Here is a 25,014-nt window from a genome sequence, read left to right on the forward strand (position 1 = left end):
GTGCTCACCGACCCGCTGCAACACCGATCCCACGGTGAATTCTGCTCCATTAATGCCCCTCCCGCTCCACCGATGTTATTTTGAGGCAAGGCCAAGATATCACTTCATCTGTAAATGTTTGCCTATATAGTAGTCGTCCTTATCCATGGGAGATACATATTCCAGGACCCCCAGTGGATGCCTGAGAGCATGGATAGTACCAACCCTATATATACTGTGTTTTGCTATATATACATACCCATAATAAAGTTTAATTTTTAAATTAAGCACAGTAAGAGGTTAACAATAACTGAATAGGACATTATAAAAATATACTGTCATAAAACTTACGTGAACAAACATGTTTTCTTGCTCACTCTCCCTCTGCCCCTCCCTCCCTCTCAAAATATCTTATTTGTACTGTACTCACCCTTCTTGTGATGATGTGAGATGACAAAATGATGAGACGAAGCGTGGCGCATGACGTTAGGCTACTATTGACTTTCTGACGATACTTCTACTTCGGAAGGAGGATTGTGCTTGACGTAGCCTTAGGCTGTGGATCTTACGTCACAGGTGGGGGGGGGTCATCTGCTTAGGAACCACGCAGTTAAATGCAGTGACTGGTTAAATGCAGTGACGGCAGGAGGCTATACTGTGGATAAGGGGGCTACTGTATATCTATAATGAGAGGACTCACAGCATAATATATATAGTATAATATAGAAGACATCATACAATGGCTCTTTTTAAAAATATAGACCACAGGGGCGCCTGGGTGGCTCAGGCTCACAGCGCGCGGAGCCTGCTTCAGATCCTCTGTCTCCTTCTCTGTGCCTCTCTCCCGCGCTTGCGCGCGCAGCGCGCGCGCGCGCGCGCGTATATGCGTGTGCGCGCGTTTGCGCGCTCTCTCCCTCTCTCAAAAAAATTTAAATTAAAAAAATATAAACCACAATATCATCACATCTAAAAATAATTCCTTATCAAATATCTAGTGTTTAAATCTCAACTTTCTCATAAATGTCACTTTTCAAGTTTGTGTATTTGAATGAGGATTCAAATAAGGATCATGTATTGTGATTGATATTCTTTTAAATCTCGTTTGTTATAAAAAAAATTTTAAGTCTCTTAATCTGTAGATTTCCCGTCCATCTCTCCCCCGTCCCCCCCCCCCCCCCCAGCAATTTATTATTTGTTAAAGAAGCAGGGTTGTTTGTTTATCCCATAGTCTAGGGCAGGGGTTGGCCAATTTTTTCTCTAAAGATCCAGATTGGGGTGCCTAGGTGGCTCAGTCGGTTAAGCTTCCGACTCTTGATCTTGGCTCCACTCTTGATCTCAAGGTGTGAGTTTGAGTCCCATGTTGGGCTCTGCACTGTGCATGGACTATGTGTAAAATAAAGGCCAGATAATAAGTATTTTATGCTTTGTAGTTCACATATGTGGATCACTTGTTGTTCTTTTTTGTTGTTATTGTTTGTTTTTACATCCCTTTAAAAATGTAAAAACCATTCTTAGCTCACCAGGCCTCATTTTCTGAGCCCTAGTCTAGAGCTGTGGTGTCCAAAAGGGTATGGTGGCTATTTTAATTAAAATATATGACAAAAAAATTCACTTTCTTAGGCACATTAGTCACATTTCAAGTGCTCAGAAGCCATATGTGCTAGTGTTGACTGCATTGGACAGCACAGGTTATGGAATATTTTCCTCATCACTGAAAGTTGTTGGACAGCACTGCTAGAAGTTCCCCTGATCTAAATATTGCTAATTGCATCTCCATGGTGTAGTTTAACATGTTTCTCTGTCCTCTCTATCTCCTATCAATTGGAATCTTGTAAGTTGTATCTAGAGTTTGGTCAGAGTCAGATTAGATTTTTTTCCCACTTGGTGGTAGGGCAAGCTAATTTATAGGTTCCTGGGTATTTTTAAATATTCAATTTATATTGTATAATTACGTATTTGCATAAACTATTTTATACAAATATTACCTAGATTGCTTTAAAATTAAGAAAAATTAAGCTATAACAATGTATAATGTATTAAATACTGCTATTATAACAATAATAGCAAGAACAGTTATTTTTAAGATAAAATTCAGTATAATAGAGGTGTGCCTAATACCAGCTAGCCAGAAAGGCCCTGTCAATGGATTGATTGGTCTTTGTAAACCCACATAGCAAAGACTTTTAACCCAGGACCTGAACTTGAATAAGCCAACCAATTTTTAATTTTTTAGTAGGGTCATGGTGATAGAAAGTAGTGGGGTAGAGCTAACCAGATAATTGGATTATTTCATAATTATTTTATTTAAAGGAGTAATTGCGTAGGTTGATATTTTTTAATATCCTATGCATTTCTTGCAGATTGAATGCTTTTTTAAAAATTAATTAAAGTATATTTTTTAATCCTTTCTTCTAAAATGAACCAAAAAAGCTCATGTACCACCTCAGCTCTTCATTTAGCAATGTATAATTAATTCTAAAACTAAATGGCATTTGTAGAATTAGGAGAACTTTGGTATCTCCATATCTTCCTATGCATTTTGCCAAGACTTAAACTTTTAATTTTTGTGTTAGACTTGAATGCCTGAATTTTAAAAGAAAGGCAAAAATGCTAACTGCTTAGATATTCTAGCTGATAACAGAAGTGTTTTTATTTTAATAAAGGCTGTTATTTCATCTTCGAAAGTGTTAGACATAAAACCAGCTGGTTTTAGACACTTCATTATGATTTCATTCCAAATGGAAAAAACAGATTGTATATATAAATAAATTTTCAAGTAACAAATATTAGGGTGAAGTATTCTAAAATGCCACATTTCTCCCCTAAGTATTATATTTGAATATGATCAGTTACAAGCAACAAAGAAAAAGGTTAGCACCAGCTTCAGCAGTTTTTGAAGTCATAAGCACCAAAATTCATTCTCCCCACTGCTTTAAGATATCATACGTCATCTTCACAAAGGGTACAACGTTATAGTGCTTTCATGTATATGATTATTTGATTCTCATAGTGACTGTTTAGCAATTTAGTAAACTACTTTTGATTACATGCTTATTACTTGTAAAAGGAATGTAGGCCTTACATTAATTTTTAAAGAAAGAAAATAATGTTGCTTTTGGTTTTGAGAATATATTTAGCATTTTGATGCTTCAAGACATTATTCTTATGATTTGATTCCCCCAATAAATTAAACCTTTTAGGTCCTCTCAATTAACTTGATTTTCAATCATGTTCTTTATTTGTTCTTCCCACCACCCCCAAATGATGATATTTTTAAAGGAAGTTTGCTGTGTAAATTGTTTCCCTTCATATTTCAAATAAGTAAGAAAAGATCTTTGTACAGTTAAATAACTATAAATTAATATCTAGATCACTGACTACTTAGATTAAAATCACTGGTCCAGATGTTTGCATCAGTTTGTTTACAGGACTTGAATCTTAAAACCATACATCTTCAGTAAAATACTTATTTCAATTACCCCATAATCTTGGCAATGTATTTCATGTCTGTTAACTTGTTTTGTGATGGCTTTAATATCAGCTATATTTTTATGTCAGGTAACAAAAAAATCTAAATTTTTTAAAAGTTACTTTTTAAGGGGAGCCTGGGTGGCTCAGTTGGGTAAATGGCCAACTTCGGCCCAGGTCATGGTCTTGCGGTTCACGAGTTCAAGCCCCATGTCAGGCTCTGTGCTGTCAGCTCAGAGCCTGGAGCCTGCTTCAAAATCTGTCTCCCTCTCTCTCTGCCTGCTCTCATTCTGTCTGTCTGTCTGTCTCTCTCTCTCAGAATAAACATTGAAAAAAAATTTTAATAAAAGTTACTTTTGAATATTTTGTTTTCAAGTTCTAAGCATTTTGAGGTATGTATTTAGTTTTGACTTCATGGGAAAACATCATCTTTGTAATGAGAAAGAAGTAAATTCTAGAAGCCAAAAGTTCTTATTTTAGTTACTTCCTTATGACCTTAAATATTGATTCCTAAACATTTTTCTCATTCCCTGCTTTCTCCATCTATCTTGGTCAGATGCATTGCTGGGGCTTTTATTTTTATTTGTTTCTCTGGCATTACTGAGATATAATTGGCATATACCATTATGTAAGTTTAAGGTGTACAACATGTTGATTTGATACATTTATAAATTGCAAATGATTACCACCAGAGCATTAACTAACACCCCTATCCAGTCACATAATTACCATTTACTTTTTTGTGGTAAAAACATTTAAGATCTATTAGTAGCTTTCAATTATATAATATAGTATGAGCTATAATCACCATACTGTACATTAGATCCCCAAAACTTGTTAATCTTATAATGAAGTATTTGGGCTTTAATTGGTGTCAACCTAGGGCTTCCTCTGCAGATTCTTCTTCATCAAGCTAGAATGGTAATCCCAGAAATTACCATCCCCAGAGCTTAATTAGACCATGTCAGATCAAAAATACAAAAACACTTGGAGTTCAAGTTCCCATTGGACGGGAGCTGCCTAAACACATGGGAAACCCCAAATTCCCCATTACCTCAGTTCTAGGAGATAACTTAGAACCATATTAATCAGCTGATGGCCACTGCTAAAAGGAAAACTTTAAGGCATTCCACATCCATCCTGAGCTTGAGAGGGCTGGGTTGATTCCAAAAGTTTTAGGACTCCATTGGTATTGAGATCCATTTCCCATACCTCACTAGACTCTATAGTTAGTGCATTTTTCATTTTCTTTCTTCTCTGGCTTTTACCACATATCCATCTTGCCTCCAAAACCTCTTTCTGATGATGCATATTTCTTGCTGTTATCCCTTTTCCAGTTCCACAGCCAAGTTTCATTATTTCTACCTTGGTAGTCTCCTTCTTCCTCTGACATCACATTCTACACTCAGTACTTTATGCCTCTTCCAAAGTAATTTTTTCTGCTAGCTAATTCAGTGCTGTCATAGCTTTCATCAAAAGTCTATAATGGTTGACCATTACCATCTGTGGTACTCAAATTTTCACGACCATTTATCAAGCTGGCCTGAGCTACACCATCCATCCACCTGACACTATCAATCAGTGTAAACAGCAAATTTTGCCATGCTGACTTACACTTTACTTCAGCCAGGCTGTCACTCCCACCTCTGCATCTTGCCCTTTGTTCTTCTGTTAGAATCTCTCTTCTCAAATCTTACAGAGTTCTATTCCAAGACTTTTACTAATGATGGTTCCGTATTCGGTACATACAGCTTATCAGTGCATTTACATATTAACTTTTTTATTTTGGGTTTAATTCAAGTTATTTTCTTGTAAATATTATATTTTAATTTGTATGTCAATATGTACGTGTTACATTATTATTCATCTTTAGGATTTATGTTGCATGTTTCCTGGTAGACCACAAGGTAGGTGTTTAATAAATCCCTACTGATGATGTTAACCTTGGACTAGACGCCTGATTTGTCCTAGAAGTGTACTTTACAAATGGTAACATGGCACAGATTATGATCTTGGTCACTATGTGGCTTCATACCGGTTATTTAACCTATCCAAGCCTCAGTTTCTTAATCTGAGAAATGGGGGTGATAAAATCTACCATAGAAGTTTGTTATAAGGATGAGGGGGAAAATGTGTTCTGAGTGCCTAGTAGAGTGTCTGACAAGTAGTAAATCTTTCAGAAATGGTTGTTTATTGTTAATCTAGATGCTATGTTTTAATTCATTTAGAGGGGAAAAGGGAAATGATTCTTACTCTGACACAGGACCTCATTAATCTTTTCTGTCTCTAGGTTGAATATATTTCAGGAAAAGTTTTCTTCACCACCTGTTCTGACTTAAATATGCTGAAAAAATTAAAATCTGCAGAAAGATTATTTTTGCTGATTAAAAAGCAGTTTCCACTTAATGTTTCTTCTGTAAGTAAAGGTACAGTATATACCTATTGCTTTTACCCACATGATATATTGTACTCCAAAGTTTTCTGCTTGATAATTAATTTGTATCCATTTCATATTTTTAAGATTCATTCATACCTGTGGAATCACCAATTATGTATTTTTCTGTATTTCCTGAATACTATCACCATATTAATCATATTATCACCTAATTGTGTCTCTTTGCAACCTGCTACCTATTTTCTGAGTCACATTTCTTCTGTTTTAATTATGATCAGACACCTTCTCTAAAGATGCATGTGATCAGTTGCTTCTGTTTAGATTTAGAAGTGTATAATAACCCGGAATGCATGGTTTTAATAAGTTGATCAAAACTATCACTTCGTACTTTTTAACTGATGAATTATATAATTGGAAAAAATACTATGTTATAAAATTTCCTATTTGGGTGACCTTAAATTTAAAGTTTTGAATAAACTTATGCCCATTAATAAAGCATTACAGCTAAAGGGAATTAAGAGATTCCCTCTTCGCTCTCTAATTTTATACACATGCTGCTAAAATAATTTAAGGATCTTAATAGAAGCACCAAAAATAGTCAGATACTGCTAGACTAAACATTGCCTTAAACTTCATTTTAATTGCTGATCGTGCACAAGAGATCATGTAATATTACAGTCTGCACTAAACTGTGTCAGTAAAGATATAAATGGCAAGAAATCAAGACAGGGCAGAAATGTGGTTTTAAAGCAAATCCTAAGGTGTTATACCATGGGGTCGATATAATTTCATCCCAACATTCTACATTCTCATCTTTAGAGAACACTGTAATTATTGTTAGGTCATCTTGATGACCCTTCTTCATCGAAAAAAAGATTACATTGTGTTGCGCATGCTGACAGTCCCTAACTTATGAATGGGTTGTGTATCTGAAGTGTTGCTTTATGAAAACTCATTTTATGATGTATGCTAATAGTGTATGGTTTAAGATAGTCTCAAGATTCATTTGCTCTTGTTTCAAAGCTTTGTTTTGCAATTTATTCTGTTTTTTAACTTAGTTTTTATAGGCAAGATCTGCATTATTTCAAAGATCAATGCATACTCTAGGCCTATGCTTATATTGAAGATATAGATATATATTATCATAAGACAAATGATCTTGCTAAAATACATGATAATTCTATAGGATTTTAAAATAATTTGATATTAATTATGAAATATAAGAATGAACTTTAGTGCCGCCTGGGTGGCTTAGTCGGTTAAGCGTCCGACTCTTGGTTTTGGCTCAGGTCATGACCTCACAGTTTGTGATTTGGAGCCCCACATCGTCGGGCTCTGTGCTGCCAGTGCTGGGCTCTGTGCTGCTGGTGTGGAGTCTGCTTGTGATTCTCTCTCTCCCCCTCTCTCTCTGCCCCTCCCTGCTCACGCGCTGACTTGCTCTCTCTCAAAATAATAAACTTTGGGGGCGCCTGGGTGGTTCAGTCGGTTAAGCGTCCGACTTCAGCTCAGGTCACGATCTCGCGGTCCGTGGGTTCGAGCCCCGCGTCCGGCTCTGGGCTGATGGCTCAGAGCCTGAAGCCTGCTTCCAATTCTGTGTCTCCCTCTCTCTCTGCCCCTCCCCCGTTCATGCTCTGTCTCTCTCTGTCTCAAAAATAAACAAACGTTAAAATTAAAAATAAATAAATAAATAAATAAATAAATAAACTTTGTTTAAAAAAAATGAACTTTATTCTGCACAATATTTTTATGTTAAATTATATAAACTCCAGGTGAAGGTGAATTCACTATTCATGTAGCAGTTTAATAAAACTGACTTTAAAGAAATAAAGGTAATGGAATTTGGGGGTGATGGATGTAATAGACTGTCTTTAAAGCTTCAATAGAGGATTAACTGACATCTTACTTATTTAGGAAAAATATTAAGTGAGATACAGAGACTTATAAATGATGATCCAGAAAGTTGGTTGAATGCCATCTCAACTTGGAAAAATCTTCTTGAACTTGATGCAAAAAAGGACAAACTTTTTCAAAGAGCTGCTAACCCACCAAAAAGAAAAGTGGAGGAAAATGACATCATCAGTGCTAAGAAATTAAAAACAAAACAATTGCAAGAGTTACAAGAGAGTGGGGAATGCTTGCTGGAAAAGCAAACGGAAGAAGAAACACAGGAGCAAGGAGATTTTCTCACTGAAAGAGAAAAATCTCAAGAAGCATTTCAGAACGATGTAGTAAAAGCAGCTGATGCCAAAAACCAGAACGACTTGACGTTCAGAGTTTCCTGTCGCTGCAGTGGAGCTATTGCAAAGACCTTTACTGCACAGGTACACTTACCTCCCAAGGTGGGGTTCCATTTTCTCAAAGAATTAACTACTCCTTAGCTTTAAAATGAGATGACAGGGGCGCCTGGGTGGCGCAGTCGGTTAAGCGTCCGACTTCAGCCAGGTCACGATCTCGCGGTCCGTGAGTTTGAGCCCCGCGTCAGGCTCTGGGCTGATGGCTCGGAGCCTGGAGCCTGTTTCCGATTCTGTGTCTCCCTCTCTCTCTGCCCCTCCCCCGTTCATGCTCTGTCTCTCTCTGTCCCAAAAATAAATAAAAAACGTTGAAAAAAAAATTTTAAAAAAAAAATAAAATGAGATGACAGCCTTTCACGGAACAGTTAAGTAGGCCGAGGCACATCACTAGGCCTAATGTCATATAATTAAATCTCTTTAAAAAATGCATTCTTTTTTTTTTTTTTAATTTTTAATGTTTATTTATTTATTTTGAGAGAGAGCACGGGAAAGGGGCAGAGAGAGAGAGAGGGAGAATGCTAAGCAGGCTCTACGCTGCCAACACAGAACACAGTGCAGCGTTCAAGCTCTCAGAAGGTGAGGTCGTGACCTGAGCCGAGATCACGAGTCAGACACTTAACCGACTGAGCCACCCAGGCACCCCTAAAAATGCATTTGCCTTTTTAACTTCACCTCAGATGCTTTAAGAGTAATAGTATGCCATTCCATGTAATCACCTCCATTTTTTCCTTTCTCGCTCAAAGTTTCCCTTAAACTCATAGGTATTCTTGACGTTTGGAAATCCTGTGTTATTGTCCTAACCTTTTGGGTTTTCTCTTCAGTTCAGTCCTGTTTTTATTAAATGGCTGCTCTGCGCTCTGCCTTGTGTGTGTGATTGTCACCAGGACCCAGACTGCAAATACACAAATGCACAAGACACTCGAGGTCTCCGTGAGAGAATACCACGGTTTCCTTCAAAACACTTTATTACTCGGCCCTTACAAAGTTCAGTGATGTCGGGGGGCAAAGGTCTGAGTCCTTTCACCAGCCTTAAAATCAGATAAACCCTAAAGTTTGAGTCTAATGCTACTGTTCTGGTAATTTGTAAACGTGTAGGATTGTAGTAGCTAAAATAGTTCATCTTTCACTTTGCATTTGTTTGCTAAAACCCACAATGACCATTTTTATCGATTCACGATCTGGTTATTTCAGCTCTCTAAAGTTACAAGAAGAGAGATTACACATGAGGAAGCATCAGTGCCATAAGATATTTTGGGGGGTGAAGAGGTCAAATGCAGCCTGCTTGCCTTGAACAGAAAATGCTTTAGTGTCATATTCTTATATTGCAGCCCTAAGTTACCATCAAATAGTCTGACCTGATTTTTCTGCATGCTCTCTTAGTTTTTGCTTACATTTAAACATAAAATTTTCAGTTTTAGTGCTCCTTTCTGTAACTTTCTGCTTTTCCAGGAGGTAGGAAGAATAACTGGAATTGCTCTTATGAAACAGTTTGGATGGAAAGCAGATTTGAGGAATCCAAATTTAGAGGTACTGAATGTTCATTTTATCCTCTGTGCCTATAACCTAATTGTTTAAAGACCACGTCAGCTATCCTTATTGTACTTTTCAGTTTTGCTTCGAGTTTTTAAAAAGCATGTCTGCGTGGATCCAGCAGTCTCTTTTCTCTTTAATAGTGGAGTAGTGCAGATAATTTTCCTAGTATTTTTCACTGTAAAAATGTCTTATCCAAATAAGATGTTTGGGGTTGGAAATTACTTTGCCACAGTTGAATTTTAGAGATGACCTCTACAATCACTAGAATATGTAACAAATCTCTAAAATAGAAAATTCTATAAATAAATAAATAAATAAATAAATAAATAAATAAATAAATAAATCTAGCTAATGTTAAAAAAAAAAAGGAAAATGAATAGAAAACAAAAATGCCCACTCAAAATTCAATAGTATGTTAATATGGCTTTGTGAGGATTCTGGGATTATGTTTTTCTTTTTTTTCTCTATTTTTAAAATTAATTTAATTAGGTTTCACTGTTTTTCATTGGAACAAAGTAAAACACTTATATGGGGAAACCAATGCTAGCCATAAAAAATATTCTTCACTTTTTTGAAAACTATCTGATAAATTTGACAGGTGGTTTAGTCCTTTTCATGATTCATTGATTCATAAATTTATTCTTATATAGCTTTAAATAGAATAATAGCTGGCCATATTAGAACATTTTGTGTTGTTTCATTTTTTAATGTTTCTATTTGGTATTTTCACTTTTACAAAGTAATGCCTGGTGTATGTCCTTCATTACTGTCATGAAAAATATTTTGACCCCAAGAATGTTGTAACATGAGGGGGTCCTCCTCCCAGTTCCCCTCACCAGTTCCCTTATCTTGTGCTTTGCCAGTTTCAGTCTCCCCATTTCCCCTTGGCCCCATCTCACTGTCTGAGAATTAGTTTCCTCATAGTTTTAGCTCCTAAATAAATATAGCTAATTTAATTCCTATCAGTATTTAATGTAATTAATAATAGCTATTATTGGTAGAAATAACACAGAGCAAAATTGACAACAGTAAAATCACACAGTAAAATTTGTGAACAAAATTAACAGAAGAATCAAATCTTAACAGATCTTATTTGATAAAATTAATAGAAAAATTATAGTGGGAGAAGCTATTCTCAATAATATTTGATATATAAAAATATCAGTATATCTTACCTTTAGTATCAATTTTAAATAGAAAAGAATCCTAATAAATACTTTTGCTAAAATGAATAATGCAAAACATTGGAAAGTTTACTTTGCTGATCAAGGATTTAATGGACTAACGGGAGTCCATTCCAGATCATTCGGTATGTAATAAAAATTTGTCAATATTGGAGTAATTCTGATTAAACTATAGAGTAAAAATAACTTTAGGGTGAAAGTATCAGGGATCAAATGCTCTTGAGATCAAACAACGAAGTTAGAATACTCCATAAACTTCATCAAACTATACAAAAGTAAGATTCTAACTTTTAAAATTTAATTGGGCTACTAATTATAACTTGAGACATTTAAATCCTCTTTGTGGCCTAACAGAAGAAGGGTAATGGAGAGAAAGAAACTCACCCACGGATAGCGGAGAGAGAAAAGATTACCCTTGCTATAATATCTTTGGCCTGAAGAAAATTTTGTTACCCTGGAAATATGTGTAGCCTATGATGATCCTGTGTGACCTCAAGTCTCAATTTGAAGTTAAAATTAAGGTGGGAAGAATTAAGGTTAGAAAGTCTTCTCTAACCCCAAATGCTGAAAAGTCTGACCCAGTCATAGTTCAGAGAACTCCAGGGAAGAAAGAACCCAAGATGTCTTCAGAACATGATTCTCCATATATAATACCTCGTATAATGAACTATCCTCAGAATCTTCCTATGGAATGTACTGAAAATTTACTTTGCCTCTGCCCAAGAAAAAATATTATAGTGGGGCACCTGGGTGGCTCAGTTGGTTAAGGATCTGACTTTGGCTCAGGTCACGATCTCACAGTTTGTGAGTTTGAGCCCCGCATCAGGCTCTGCACTGGCGATGCGGAGCCTGCTTGGGATTCTCTCTCCCTCTTTCTCTCTGCCCTTCCCCGACTTGTGCTCTCTCTCTTAGAATGAATGAAAAAATTAAAAAATAAAATAAAATAAAATAAATAAATAAATATATATATATGTATATATGTGTGTATATATATATATGTATATATACTGGGACATTTTTCCATATATTATAAACAAGGCCTTAGAATTTTTTTAATATAGATTATTTTAAAAATTAAAAGTAAAATAAAAGATAAAATTTAGATTATATACAGCTTCAGAATAGAAGTTTTCAAATTGTCAGTGCATTTGGTAATGCATTTCCTGTTCTGTTCTAACTTCTCTATTTGTTCTTTCAGATCTTCATACATCTAAATGACATTTACTCTGTGGTGGGAATCCCTGTGTTCAGGTAGATACTGTTCTGTGAGCTGGTTTGTCCCTTTAGAGTTTGTGAAAGTGAGAAATTTATGCTCTTATTTATAGTATAAGACATCGATGTCACAGAGCGGGGCTAAGGACAAAGCATCGGAGTTCTCTACTTGAGCCAGTAAAGTGTTTTCTTAGTACATAACGCATATGATTTAATCTGGCCAGTTAGAGCTCTAAAAGATTTGATTATAATCATGCACTGATTACATGATTCGTACTGAAAAATTATATCTAATTATTTCTATTATTAAATGATTTTCACAGGCCCTTAGTCTGTTGGCATCTGGAGTTTTTATTAAAATAGAAAATACAGCACATTTCTTAAAATTCACATTTACACATTCTACAAATTTTATTGCCATTATTCTTTTATCGTGGGAGAGTATTTCCAACTTTTATTTTTATTTTTTAATTATTTTTTTAATGTTTATTTTTGAGAGAGAGAGAGAGTGAGTGGGGGAGGGGCAGAGAGAGAGGGAGACACAGAATCCGAAGCAGGCTCCAGGCTCCGAGCTGTCAGCACAAAGCCCGATGTGGGGCTCGAACTCATGAACTGTCAGATTGTGACCTGAGCAAAGTCAGACGCTTAACCAACTGAGCCACCCAGGCACCCCTATTTCCAGTTTTTAAAATCTACTGCAGGTATCTCTCTAATCTTGCAGGGTACTATATAATAATAAATGCAAATGATTCATTTCCTTATTTCAAAATATCTGTTGAACACTTACATAACAGGTATTTTTCTAGATGCTTTAGGAAGAGAGAGCTAGTTGGATGAAAACAGTGATTTCCAGTTCCTTGGGAGCACGTAGATATTGTTGGCATCTTAATGAAAAACATTTTATATGCACATCCCTATCTACGTAGTATAATGTGATTTAGATACCCTTTTTCTAGATTCTAGGCATGGAATATTTTCAAAGATTATAAAAATTCTATAGGAATACCCCATTTTCCCTAAGCTCACATTTATGCATCTGTAAGCCCAAAGCAGGATGTAAAAAAAGAATGCTTAAGGTTATTGTAATAGCTTTTATCAAGCTTGCTTTTTCATTACATTGGAAAGATAGAAAAAATATTTTGAAAACCTTCATCAAATCTGGAAACATTGATAGTAGCAGTAATGAAGCAAAGGATAAAGTATGCAGTGGTACATAATGGAGGCCAGTGAACTCATCTGGGAGATGTCTGCTTCAGCCCTTCATTCCATAAATTATTTTAGACAATGCAATGTCATGCTTCATTTCATCTTTTGAGAAAGATGCAAATGAGCAAAAAGCAAACTTACAAAAGGGATTTTTTTCTAGAAAACAGATTTCAAGGGTTAGCATCCATTCAGCCCTACTTCCCATACCGCATCTCTATCACAGTATGTTCCTCTTGATGACTCCAGCAAGAAAAGGTCTATTCCACATGGGAAGACAGGGAAGTATATTAACACTTGAGAAATACTTCCCTCATATGTGATTAGATTTTTCTAAGTTAAATACCTAAGAGTTTAAATTTCAGTTGTCTTACAAATGTACCTTTCTGAAATACCACACTGGCTGGTCAGACGAGGTGCCAATGAAAAAAGGGGTTTTTGTCATAAGGTTAAAATATTCTGTAACTTAGGGCAACTTAGTGTATGTTAGATGAATATATAAGGAGGAGGTCACAGATATGACAGGTTAATCAGTTTGTTTATATCACACTTTTCTTTCACATACAGTAATATTGGGTACGTCATCAGGTTCTTTTCTTTGTAGGATTCCTTTGGCCAGCCGAGCTTACATCAAGACAGCAGGCCTGAGGTCTACCATAGCATGGGCACTGGCCTCTCTGGCTGAAATTCAGGTGAGGAAGTGTTTTCATCTTATGATAGCAAGGTCCTTTCTGTAATCAACTGATTGAGGGGCATCTTGATTGCTTCTTTGTTTTTCCCTTCTTTTCATTTCTCTTTTTCTTCTACCCTTCTCTTTCTCTTGCCATTACACTTCTGAACTGCTACGGCGATATTTTTATATATTGTTGAACTTCTGAGAGTGTTTTGGCTATGAAAATGCTGAGTCCAAAGATAGCTGCATTTTTATGATTTCTAATCTTTTATGTCACAATCATGTGGTCTGTAAAACCTCCACTTCTTAAAATTTAAGTTTTTCTCTGTGACCAAGATCTTGATAATTTTTGTAAATGTTCTGTGGACATAAGAAAGTAATTTTATTTTTTAGTCAACAAATGTCTGCTATATTAATGTTTTACTATCTGCACAATTCTGAAAGAGGTATTTCAAAATCTCATCATGTTAACCATATTTGCATTTTTGCTAGTCGTCAGCTGTGGTCTAGTTTGGTATATGCACATTTATGACTTACTGCTTCATCAGGAATGGTGCCTTTTCATTGTCATATAAAGTTCTCTTTATCTTCATTAGTGAGTTTAAACTTAAATTTCATTGTGTCTTATTAATAGTTTTTTAGTCCTTTCTTTTTCTTTGCATTTGCTGCATTTCTTTGCCATTGCTTTATTTTCAGCTTTGCTTTCAGTATGTTTTTTTGTTTGTTTGTTTGTTTTTTGTTTTTTATACGAATACCCAGCTCTGTTTTTATCCCATTCGATGGTCCCTGTCCTCCAGGGAGGGAATTCAGTGTTTATGACACACATTTGATTGTGTTCCTCCTATTTTACTCTGTTTACCACTTCTGACACTGTTTTTACTGGTTTGATCAAGTTACTTGGTAATCACTTCATTGCTCTCCTTGAGGTTGGAAATTATACTTTATTGTTCTGTTCCACTAATGGTTCAGGTTGCCAGCTCTTTTAATTAGACACGTGGGACTCTGCTGTTGCTTTAAAACAAGATATCAACTCTTTCCTGTGTCAGGACACTGTTTTTACCACCCAAATCCTCTAAGCTTACCCTCTTCCCTAGCACAGTATGAGGCCTCTCGAGTGCTTTTCTTCTCTTCTCCTGACCCCCCTTTATTCCTCCCTACAATGAGACCTTTGAAACGTTTTTGCACCCTTCCACTATCAGCCCCCAACTACTAGATTGTAGTAAATTATTTATCATGTGTAAGAATTTCCCTTGCAATACACCCCTTGTGTTTCAAAAGTTCTTATTTAGCACTTACATTACACAGCCTGTCCTTAGTCATTAAGGTATCACTGTGCGCGCGCACACACACACACACACACACACACACACACACACTTTTTCGTATAAGCAAAGACGTGTTCCAAGGTGTATCATTCCTCCCCACTGTTCTTCCCTGTTTGAGGTCTCTGCTCTGGTTTATTTGTCACTTGGTCAAAGTCTTTTCTTAGGCAATTTCTTCAAGTGTGGTGTCCAAGTAGTACATAGTCAGAAATTCCTATACAGCCTCAAATTTGTTTTTCATCCTGGGGTACAGACCCATCTCGGCTGGCTTTAAGAGTTGTGTCAGTCCCCTGCCCTCAGAGGTCTGTAGACGCTGTCCCCTTGTCATTTAGTTTCCTGTGTTCCAGGTGAGCAGTATGTGCCAGTAGGATTTCCTTTTCCTTTAGAGCTGCTTAGGGGCTTGTAAGACTTTTCTCTTTAATCCTCCAAAGTTTGGGAATATTAGCAGGATATACTTACATATGTGTGTTTTCTATTCAGCCCAAGCTGAGTTCTAATTCTGGTTACACCACTTCCTAGAAAACTTTGGGCAAGATATTTATATTTAACATCTGCGTGCCTCAGTTTCCCATTTGTGAGATGAAAATAACAATCTCCTAGGATCATGTGAGGATTAAGTGAATTAGCATGGATTAAATGGTTAGAACAGTGTGTGACATATAGGAGGTGTTTAAGTATTCGCTGTTGCTATGCCAGTAGTAAGTGTAATAATTACAAAAGTTATTGTTACTATTTCTCTGGCTCAGGCACTCTTTCTTTCATTATTTAATTATTATTGTCCCAACTGTTTTGCTTTAGTGGCTTTTACCTTAAACTACTTTCTTTTCCTGCTTCCGAAATTATAAACACGTTAAGCCTCCTGGAGCTAGTCTCCCAAGTTGCCTATCCTCTCTCCAGAACATGGTTTCCGTCTTTCCATAGTTTGAGTCTACGTTTTGACTTATTCTTGAATGTTATATTCCAGGCTATAACAGGAGTCATAGAATTATGTTCTCCTTTATTCATTGGAATGTTTTAGCTTAAAAATCATTGTTTTTTAGCTTTGAAAAGTTTTGTGTGTGTACTACATCTGAATATCTCCAGAAGCCCTTACCTCTTTTCTTCAGATACTTATCTGTGTCCCACAGGAGTTCTGTTTCATTAGATGTATGTTCAGATTGTTCTGTCTGTTTACTCTCTCACTACTGGTAGACCCCTACCCTTTAGATTTACCTTTTTTTTTTTTTTTTTTTTTGGCTCACTGGGAGTCAATTGTGGTTACTAAAATATTTGAAATGACTAAAATCCTAAAAGTGCTATAAGGCAAGTGGATCTGTGGCACTACCGGGCTTGGCAGTGGAAGGAGAATCTGTCAGCCGTGCTGAAAACTTTTTCTAGGTGAACACTTTTCTGTTCACTGGTCTCCCGGCAGATCTGTAGATCTCTGAAGACCAGGTTCTCCCCGGTTGCAGTGATTTCCCCGTCTGGGCTCCAGTGCTCGTCTCTAATCCCCCATCCAGCCTTGGCAAAGAGGCCCCATGGAGTTCCTTCTTCGAGGACCCAAACCAAGCCCAGGGCTTCTCTTGGCATTAGTTGCCTCTAGGTCTGAGCGTCACTTGGGCTCAGGGGAAGTAAAGAGCTTGGAGGTGAGAGAAAAGAAGAAAGCTGCTTTAAGATTATCATGTTCCCAGAATCCATGATTTTCTTTGTTATTTGATTTTAATCTTTAGTCCAAATCTCTTTTAGTCTAAGGAGAGAGTTACCAAAATGCCAGTGATCTCACCACAGTTTATATAACAACATGTATATATATGTGTGTGTGTGTGTGTGTATTATATAAATATAAATTTATATAACCACCTAAAAATTTGAAATGTTACCTTTATTTTGATATAAACATCCATTTGTCCGAAAAGTAGAAAAGTAAATTAAATATATCCAAAGATGATGCTTGTTAAAATTTTCCCTTACTGTCAGTTTGCCTTGCCAGAACCGAGAGTAAGGAATGTTTCTCTAAATGTGACCACCAGCATCGGAATGTTAAAACATGTAAGAAGTTGCACAGCACAGTTGTTTTGGAGGAGTTTAGTCAAGACCACAGTGTAAACAATCCCAGTACTCAGCCTTGATCCAGTCCCCTCTAGGGAGCATGGTACCCAGAGCAGTGCATAGACAGCTCAACCTTGGGTAAGCCAGTGCTATTAGCAGTGGGATCTAAACACGAGGATGTTAGATATTTTTCATGTTTACCACACACTGTCCTCCTTCCTACATATCCTCAAAAGGAAGGGGCCCCTGGGTGGCTCAGTCAATTAAGCGTCCAACTCTTGATTTCAGCTCAGGTCATGATCTCGTGGTTTGTGGGTTTAAGCCCCACATCAGGCTCTGAGCTGACAGTGTAGAGCCTGTTTGGGATTCCCTCTCTCTCGCTGCCCCTTCCCCACTTGTGCTTTCTCTCTCAAAATAAATAAATAAAACAGAAAAAAATCCTAATAAGGAAAACCAAGTTCTGTAAGTTTTAGTTATTAATATAAGCATACAGAAATGCTTGTCTGCTTCTGCCTGTGTACCCAAATGTCACAGCAAGACAAGGTCCTATGATAACGTAAAGACATTTATAGATACTAAGGTCAGATTACCTCATTCAGCGAGGACCATGTTGGAGAGGGGAAGAGCACAGTGTTTGACACATATCAAGATCTTAATAAAAATTAGTTCTCATACCATTGTTATTTTTGACTAAATTTTTTTAAAAAAAATTTTTTTTTTCAACTTTTTTTTTTTTTTTTTTTTTTGGGACAGAGAGAGACAGAGCATGAACGGGGGAGGGGCAGAGAGAGAGGGAGACACAGGATCGGAAACAGGCTCCAGGCTCTGAGCCATCAGCCCAGAGCCCCACGCGGGGCTCGAACTCACGGACCGCGAGATCGTGACCTGGCTGATGTCGGACGCTTAACCGACTGCGCCACCCAGGCGCCCCTATTTTTGACTAAATTTTAACTAAATTCTTTCTACTTGCCGCCCCTTCGTGGGGGCATCCATAGGATACTCTCCTTAGAATTTCCTGCTGGAGCTTTCCCTCTCCTGAACAACATTGTGCTTCTTTCCATTAGGTGTCCTCTGGCTTTGACCGAAACCTGGCTGTCCATTGAGGGCTCTGCTTCCTCTATAGACCTATCAAGGGACCAAGGGCCTGGAGGTGGTAGGTGTCCTGCTTGAGCCTCTCTGCTCTTCTGCCCAGAACCTCTCTGTGCCTTTGAAGCACGTGCCGGGAAGTTATCCCAGTCGTAGGCAGACCTCTCTTCTATCATTTCTAACAGAGTATGGGCCACTGTGCCTGTCATAGTTCTTTATGATGTCAGAATCCGCTCTGTAACCTGACCCTTTAGTCTCTTGGCTTCCCTACCTCTGACGATCTGCCCTGCTCAGATCCTGTACCTCATCGTGCCCAGAGGCTGAATCTCAATTTCAAGAATCCTGCTCTTAGCACCTTCCTCCTTCCCGTTCAGCTCCTCTGGTGTCCTGCCACACAGTTCCTTAGCCCCCGCAGGGGGTTAGTCATTTGCCCTCACCACCCTCCATCGCTCCTCACCCGTCCTCATCGCTTCTTCACGGCTTGGATTCTGCGTTCTACCATGACAGTCATTTCCTTGCCCACGCTTTTCACTCTCCCGCTCCTTATTTGACTTAAATACTGGAATCAGCAGAGAACGTCAGCGGGTTCTCCTCACTGAATCTACCAGCATGCTGGAACCTGCACCCACATGCTTTGCCTCATCGCCATCACAACAAGGGAGCTGTCCTTGTTTCACTCCAGTGCTTGGGGACTGGACTCCATCGCCTCGTGCCCACTCGAGGACTTTCTCTGCTGCGCATGCTCATCAGCACATATACTTGATTTAGTATCTTGTAATTTAAGAAAATAGCCCTTTCCTGAACCCACATGCTCTTTCTCTGCTTCCCTTTACAGAAAAACTCTTAAAAATAGTTGTCCATATTTGGTGTCGCCACTTCCTCCCATCCCCTGTCTCCTGTGCCCGCTTCCGTCAGGCTGTCATCACCAACACGCCACTGACACTGCTCATCACACTTACCTGTTAGCACTTTGATACTGTCATCACTCTCCTTGTTGAAACATGTTTCTCCACTTTTTTTGGAACACCGCTCTGGCTCTCCTCCTACATCAGTATGTGCTGCTGTCAGTATGCAAGGCTGAATCTTCATCTACCAACATCTATACTTAGGAGATCACCAGGGTCCAACCCATAGACTTTTCTTTTTTAACTTCTCTCACATTCTCGATGACTCATGTAGTTCTGATGCTTTAAATATCATTTATGACTAACACAGAGTGTTCCCAACTTCATGTCTGTAGCCTGAACCTCTCCCCTGAACTCCAGACCCATATGTTCAACAAATCACTTGACATCCATACTTGCTCTAAGAGGCATCTCAAAATTTAACCTGTCCAGAACCGTACTCCTGTCTCCTTCAAAGCTTCTCCTCCCCATCTCTTCCCATCTCAGTAACAGGGAAGTCCATTCTTCCAGTTGCTCAGGTCAAAACCCTTAGTCATTTCCAACTATTGTCATTCTTTAACATTCCACATCCAGTCCATCCCATTGGCTCCACCTTTAAAATATATCTAGAATGTAACCACTTCTCATCACTTGTACCAATACCACTCTTAATTCAAGTCACCATCATCTCTTGCTGGTGTCCCCTAACTAGCCTCCCTTTTAACACTCTTACCCTTCTCTGGTCCATTCTCAGCAGAGCAGCCAGAGTGAGCCCTTTGAAGTGTAATGTCCTGTTACTCCTCTGCTCAGATCCTTCCAGTCGTTTCCCATTCTTCAGAAGGCAACCAGAATCCTTACGGTACCTACAAGATGTGACGTAATGAGACATCCCTCCCCCAGAACGGGAAAAATTAGTTTTTTCTCCAAATTTCCCGTTTTCCCAGGCACAAGTAGGATTACACTTTCTTCGCCCCTTCAAATTGCGTGTGTCATGTGACTGACATGCTTTGGCCCGTTAAGTGTTGGTGGAAGTAATGTGTCTCATTTCTAGATGGCATCTTTAGGAAAGTACACGATTTGTCATGCTTCTTTTTCCCCTCTGATGGCAGTGCTCTGGATGGTGACCACTTCATGAGTTTGGCTTCCAGAAGCCCCAGATGTCCTTCTGTGGAGATGTAGCATTAGCTATGTGTTGTTTTCAACCTCTGAGATTTGGGGATTGTTACTACATGCGGCATAACCCAGTCCATCTTTTTTTTATATATATATATATTTATTTATTTTTGAGAGAGAGAGACAGAATGTGAGTGGGGCAGGGGCAGAGAGAGAGGGAGACACAGAATCTGAATCAGGCTCCAGTCTCTGAGCCTTCTGCACAGAGCCTGACACGGGGCTCAAACCTACAGACCGCAAGATCATGACCTGAGCTGAAGTCGCGACGCTTAAACGACTGAGCCACCTGGGCGCCCCATAACCCAGTCCATCTTGACGGAATAGCCTATCTCTAATGTGAACGCCACATTTTCCATCTCACTCACTGTGCTTTGGCCACACCAGTGACCTTCCTAATCTTCATACATGTGGAGCATACACCTACCTTGTGGCTTTGACCACCTGAAATTCCTAATAAAGTGTAAAAAGGAATCTCTGCTCTTGAAATGTTGATTCCTCAAGTTTTAGGTTTCTTTTATAATATATATTATGATAGACTGAATAATAACAAATCAGTATTTCTGTCTGCAGGCTGGTGCGTTTGTTTTAGATCCAATGTGTGGACTCGGAACAATACTTTTGGAAGCTGCTAAAGAATGGCCCGTAAGTACTCACGTTTGGTAAATCAAGCAGTATGTTTAATCATTATATGTATTTTCACTGACCAGTTATTTATAAGTAGATTGTCTATTCAGGAGTATTAGTTTTGACTACATGAGTTGCTATGTACTATTGTCAAAATGGATTATGAAGGGTTAATTAAATCACTGTTTCATTTCTTAAACAACTATTTAGGAAATCGTATTTTAGGGAATTTAGGAAAATGTGAGCAATTTCAATAACTAGTCATGGCAGATTGTGATAATCCCCAAATTCTTTAGGCATTTGTTACTGGAAAATATACTAATAGTTTCTAAAAATTAACAAAAACTTCTAATTTTTTACTATTGAATATCATTTTAAAGAAATACTACAAATTTGTTTTAACCTGAATTAAGAAATCTATTAAATTCATTTTCATTTATTGGAGAAAAAGCAAGTAGGTTTTCTTAACTATGTAAAATGTCTGATAGTCTGATTTATACTTAAAATATGAATTTCTTTCCTCATAGGATGTATATTATGTGGGTGCTGATGTCAGTGACTCACAGTTACTAGGTGCATATGACAATCTGAAAGCTGCAGGCCTTAAGAATAAAATTGAGTTACTTCAAGTTTCTGTTATAGGTAAGATATAAAAAATGCAAACATTTGGGAAAATGAACATATGTAAATATACTTAGAATCATAATATTAAACAAAATTCACTTTCCATATGTAAATGTTTCCATATGTTGAATTCTTTGGGGCTAATACTTGGTTGATTTCCAATACTATAATTATAACTTATTTCTCAAAAGGTTATTAGTACCAACATTTATATAGTATCCCTAAGCATTTAAGTGAAAGGCCCTTTTTTTTTTTTAATGTTTAGTTGATTTTGAAAGAAAGAGAGACAGAGTGTGATCAGAGGAAGGGCAGAGAGAGAGGGAGACACAGAATCCAAAGCAGGCTCTAGGCTCTGAGCCATCAGCACAGAGCCCAATGCAGGGATCCAAACCACAAACCACGAGATCATGACCTGAGCCAGAGTTGGACACTTAACCAGGTGGCCCACAAGTGCCTTTTTAAGATGTGTTTGTTGTATGTGAACTGTTCTCATATCATAACCACAGACCACTTAATATAGGGATAAAATAAAGAGGACAGAATCATCATCATCATCATCATCACCTTCTTTGGATTTCTTTCAGATAAACTGAAATGTTCTGAATTATCTTATCTTTCGCTTGCCTCACCTTGGACAGTAGTCCTGTGGAATATAGGAATGAGGTAACCAGCCATCCCTGTCTGCTAAACCAATACTTCCAGGGCTGAAACTAGGCAAGTCTGGGGCAAACCAGGATGGTTGGTCACCCTGTGAGGTAGAGGGAAACCTGTTGGGGAATCAGCAGTGACAAACAGACTAGGAATCAACTCTACTGAGTCCAATCAAAATAATATTTCCCTAAGACCCATCCATCTAAAATGGTGTTTAGACCATTTTAGACAAGACTTACATTCCTTATTTTCTCCCCTTCCCCTAGTACATCTTTCTCCCTTAGAAACGAGCATATTTAATTCCCAACTAAGAAAATGGCATTCTCTTAGTAGATGGTCCCAGTGTTAAACCTATAATCTGGAGGAACAAAATAATTGTTTAGAAATTTTTTAATGTGAGGGTGCCTGGGTGGCTCAGTCGCTTGAGCGTCCGACTTCGGCTCAGGTCATGATCTTGTGTTCTGTGAGTTCAAGCTGCACGTCGGGCTCTGTGCTGACGGCTCAGAGCCTGGAGCCTGCTTCTGATTCTGTGTCTCCCTCTCTCTCTGCCCCTCGCCCACTCATGCTCTGTCTCTCTCTGTCTCAGAAATAAATAAACATTAAAAAAAAATTTTTTTTAAAGAAATTTTTTAATGTAGTGGAGGAATAATAGAGTATCAAGAAGAAGATATTAGGGTAACTATGGGTAAAAACATAGTAAAGCAGCCCCAGAGGAGAAGGTGTATTGGGGTTTTGGGTTTTTTTTATTTTTTTTTTTAATTTTTTAAAATATAATTTATTGTGAAATTGGCTGACATACAATGTGTACAGTGTGCTCTTGGTTTTGGGGGTGGATTCCGATGATTCATTGCTTACATACAACACCCAATGCTCATCCCAACAAGATGGTATATTGTTGATTGAGATCTCAGAGTTGTTTGCTGCCAACGACTGTTTTTCAACCTTTCTGTCGAGGTTTTTAATGGGATAAGACGCAGGTTTCCAGAGGAAACTAAGGGGTGATGAGGCCGAAATCAGCTTTCATGAACTCTAATTTCTTTCAGAAAGCTATGTGGGGGAGGCGGGTACTTGCAAGAGGACTGGACTGGCTTCATCAGCTGCTGCAGCGCGGTGGTTTTTCAAACCCTTTACTATCTCCTGAGCCTCGAGCGCGTTGGGAAGGAAGTACTGAGCTGTCCGTCTGTCCTCCGCCACAACTCCATTTTTATATGTTTTCATGTGGGGGGCTTTTCCCACAAGATTTCACTTTAATTTTTTTTTTTTCAACGTTTATTTATTTTTGGGATAGAGAGAGACAGAGCATGAACGGGGGAGGGGCAGAGAGAGAGGGAGACACAGAATCGGAAGCAGGCTCCAGGCTCTGAGCCATCAGCCCAGAGCCTGACGCGGGGCTCGAACTCACAGACCGCGAGATCGTGACCTGGCTGAAGTCGGACGCTTAACCGACTGCGCCACCCAGGCACCCCCAAGATTTCACTTTAAAAACAAGCAAAAGGCACAGTTGTCTTAAAAATAATAATAAAAGTGTTAAAAACAACATTCTCTATGGCACCAAGGAGTCAAATAAATTGTAGTTTTTGGAAGGATCAGTCTAACTGCCATGTCAAGAATAGACTACAGCAGGGAGGATGGAAAACGGGAAACAAAGAAACTAAGTACAGGATGGAAACAGGAAACAAAGAAACTAAGTACAGGCTAGTGCAATAATCTGGTAAGAAATGATGGTGGCTTGGCCCAAAGTGCTATTCGTGGGGGTGTTGAGAAGAGGTCAGATACATAATTTTTGAAGGTGGAGTGAGCAGGATGTGTTGTTGGATTGAATGTGGCATGTGAAAGAACAAGAGTGACGACCTAAGCAGCTGGAGGGTGGGGTGGCCACCCTCGGAGTTGGGGAAAACTGCTGGGGAACCAGTTGGAGTTTTGGAACCTGTTTAAATTCCACGTGATCACTAGGCACCTAGGGGAGAAGATGTCAGGTTAGTAGCCCCACCCCCAGATCTGGAGTTTAGGGGAGAGGTGAGGCATCAGCAGCATAGTAACGTTTAAATCCAGGAGATCACCTCGGGAATGAGGATAAATAGAGAAGGGAAAGCACTTGGGAATAGAAGTTGTGCGTGGTTTCTCCACGCCAGCTGCTGCTGTAAGTGCACATTTCCCTAAACCATTGTCAAGACGAGGTATTATCATTTTATTGCAGTTTTTTTAAACTGCAAATTTGATACATTTTTCAGACTTACTTTTCCTTAATTACTAGTGAGATAAAACATTTTTCACATTACGTCATTTGTAGATTTTTCTTTTGCAAATTAATTGTTTTCAGGGTAACACTCTGGAGGAAAGAATAAACCATCTATTTTAAATTGTTTCATCATCCTAACCTTTTAATGTTAAATTTCAGTCTAGAGGGAACCATATATATGTTGTGTGCAAAGGGGCCAATATTAACTAATAATTCGCCCTTCATAACACATCTCTGCTTGAGAGGTGGAATTGTAGCTGGATCCAAGTGTTTATTTTTCTTCGCTAATTTGGTTTTACGTTTCAAAGCTTTAATCGTAAACACAACTTAGAGTGGGGAGACCCATGAGTTGTTCGACGTTCACAGGTGTGAGGATTTCACATCTTTTTACTATAGTAAGTAAGCGCATGTAAAGACTTCAGAATCAAACAGACCAAGTATAAAT

At 38.2% G+C, this 25,014-nt stretch overlaps 1 protein-coding gene across 4 annotated transcripts in view; it reads left to right on the plus strand.

The window, feature by feature from the left end:
* THUMPD2 (THUMP domain containing 2) overlaps positions 1-25,014 on the plus strand; it is a 35,843-nt gene that overhangs the window by 2,617 nt on the left and 8,212 nt on the right. The window contains exons 2-8 of one of the 4 annotated variants that reach the window (XM_047068953.1): positions 5,738-5,873; positions 7,754-8,163; positions 9,583-9,660; positions 12,049-12,101; positions 13,870-13,957; positions 21,002-21,073; positions 21,583-21,697. In XM_047068953.1, the coding sequence (XP_046924909.1) occupies positions 5,738-5,873; positions 7,754-8,163; positions 9,583-9,660; positions 12,049-12,101; positions 13,870-13,957; positions 21,002-21,073; positions 21,583-21,697 (952 nt within the window). Of the gene's footprint in view, positions 1-5,737; positions 5,874-7,753; positions 8,164-9,582; positions 9,661-12,048; positions 12,102-13,869; positions 13,958-21,001; positions 21,074-21,582; positions 21,698-25,014 lie in introns of those variants that run through there. The other 3 variants (XM_047068954.1, XM_047068955.1, XM_047068956.1) reach the window with 3 other exon arrangements.

This window comes from Lynx rufus, unplaced genomic scaffold (genome assembly GCF_022079265.1).
Source record: "Lynx rufus isolate CCGP_SWC_20201006 ecotype Redwood Valley unplaced genomic scaffold, mLynRuf1.p SCAF_8, whole genome shotgun sequence".
Classification (NCBI taxonomy): Eukaryota; Metazoa; Chordata; class Mammalia; order Carnivora; family Felidae; genus Lynx; species Lynx rufus.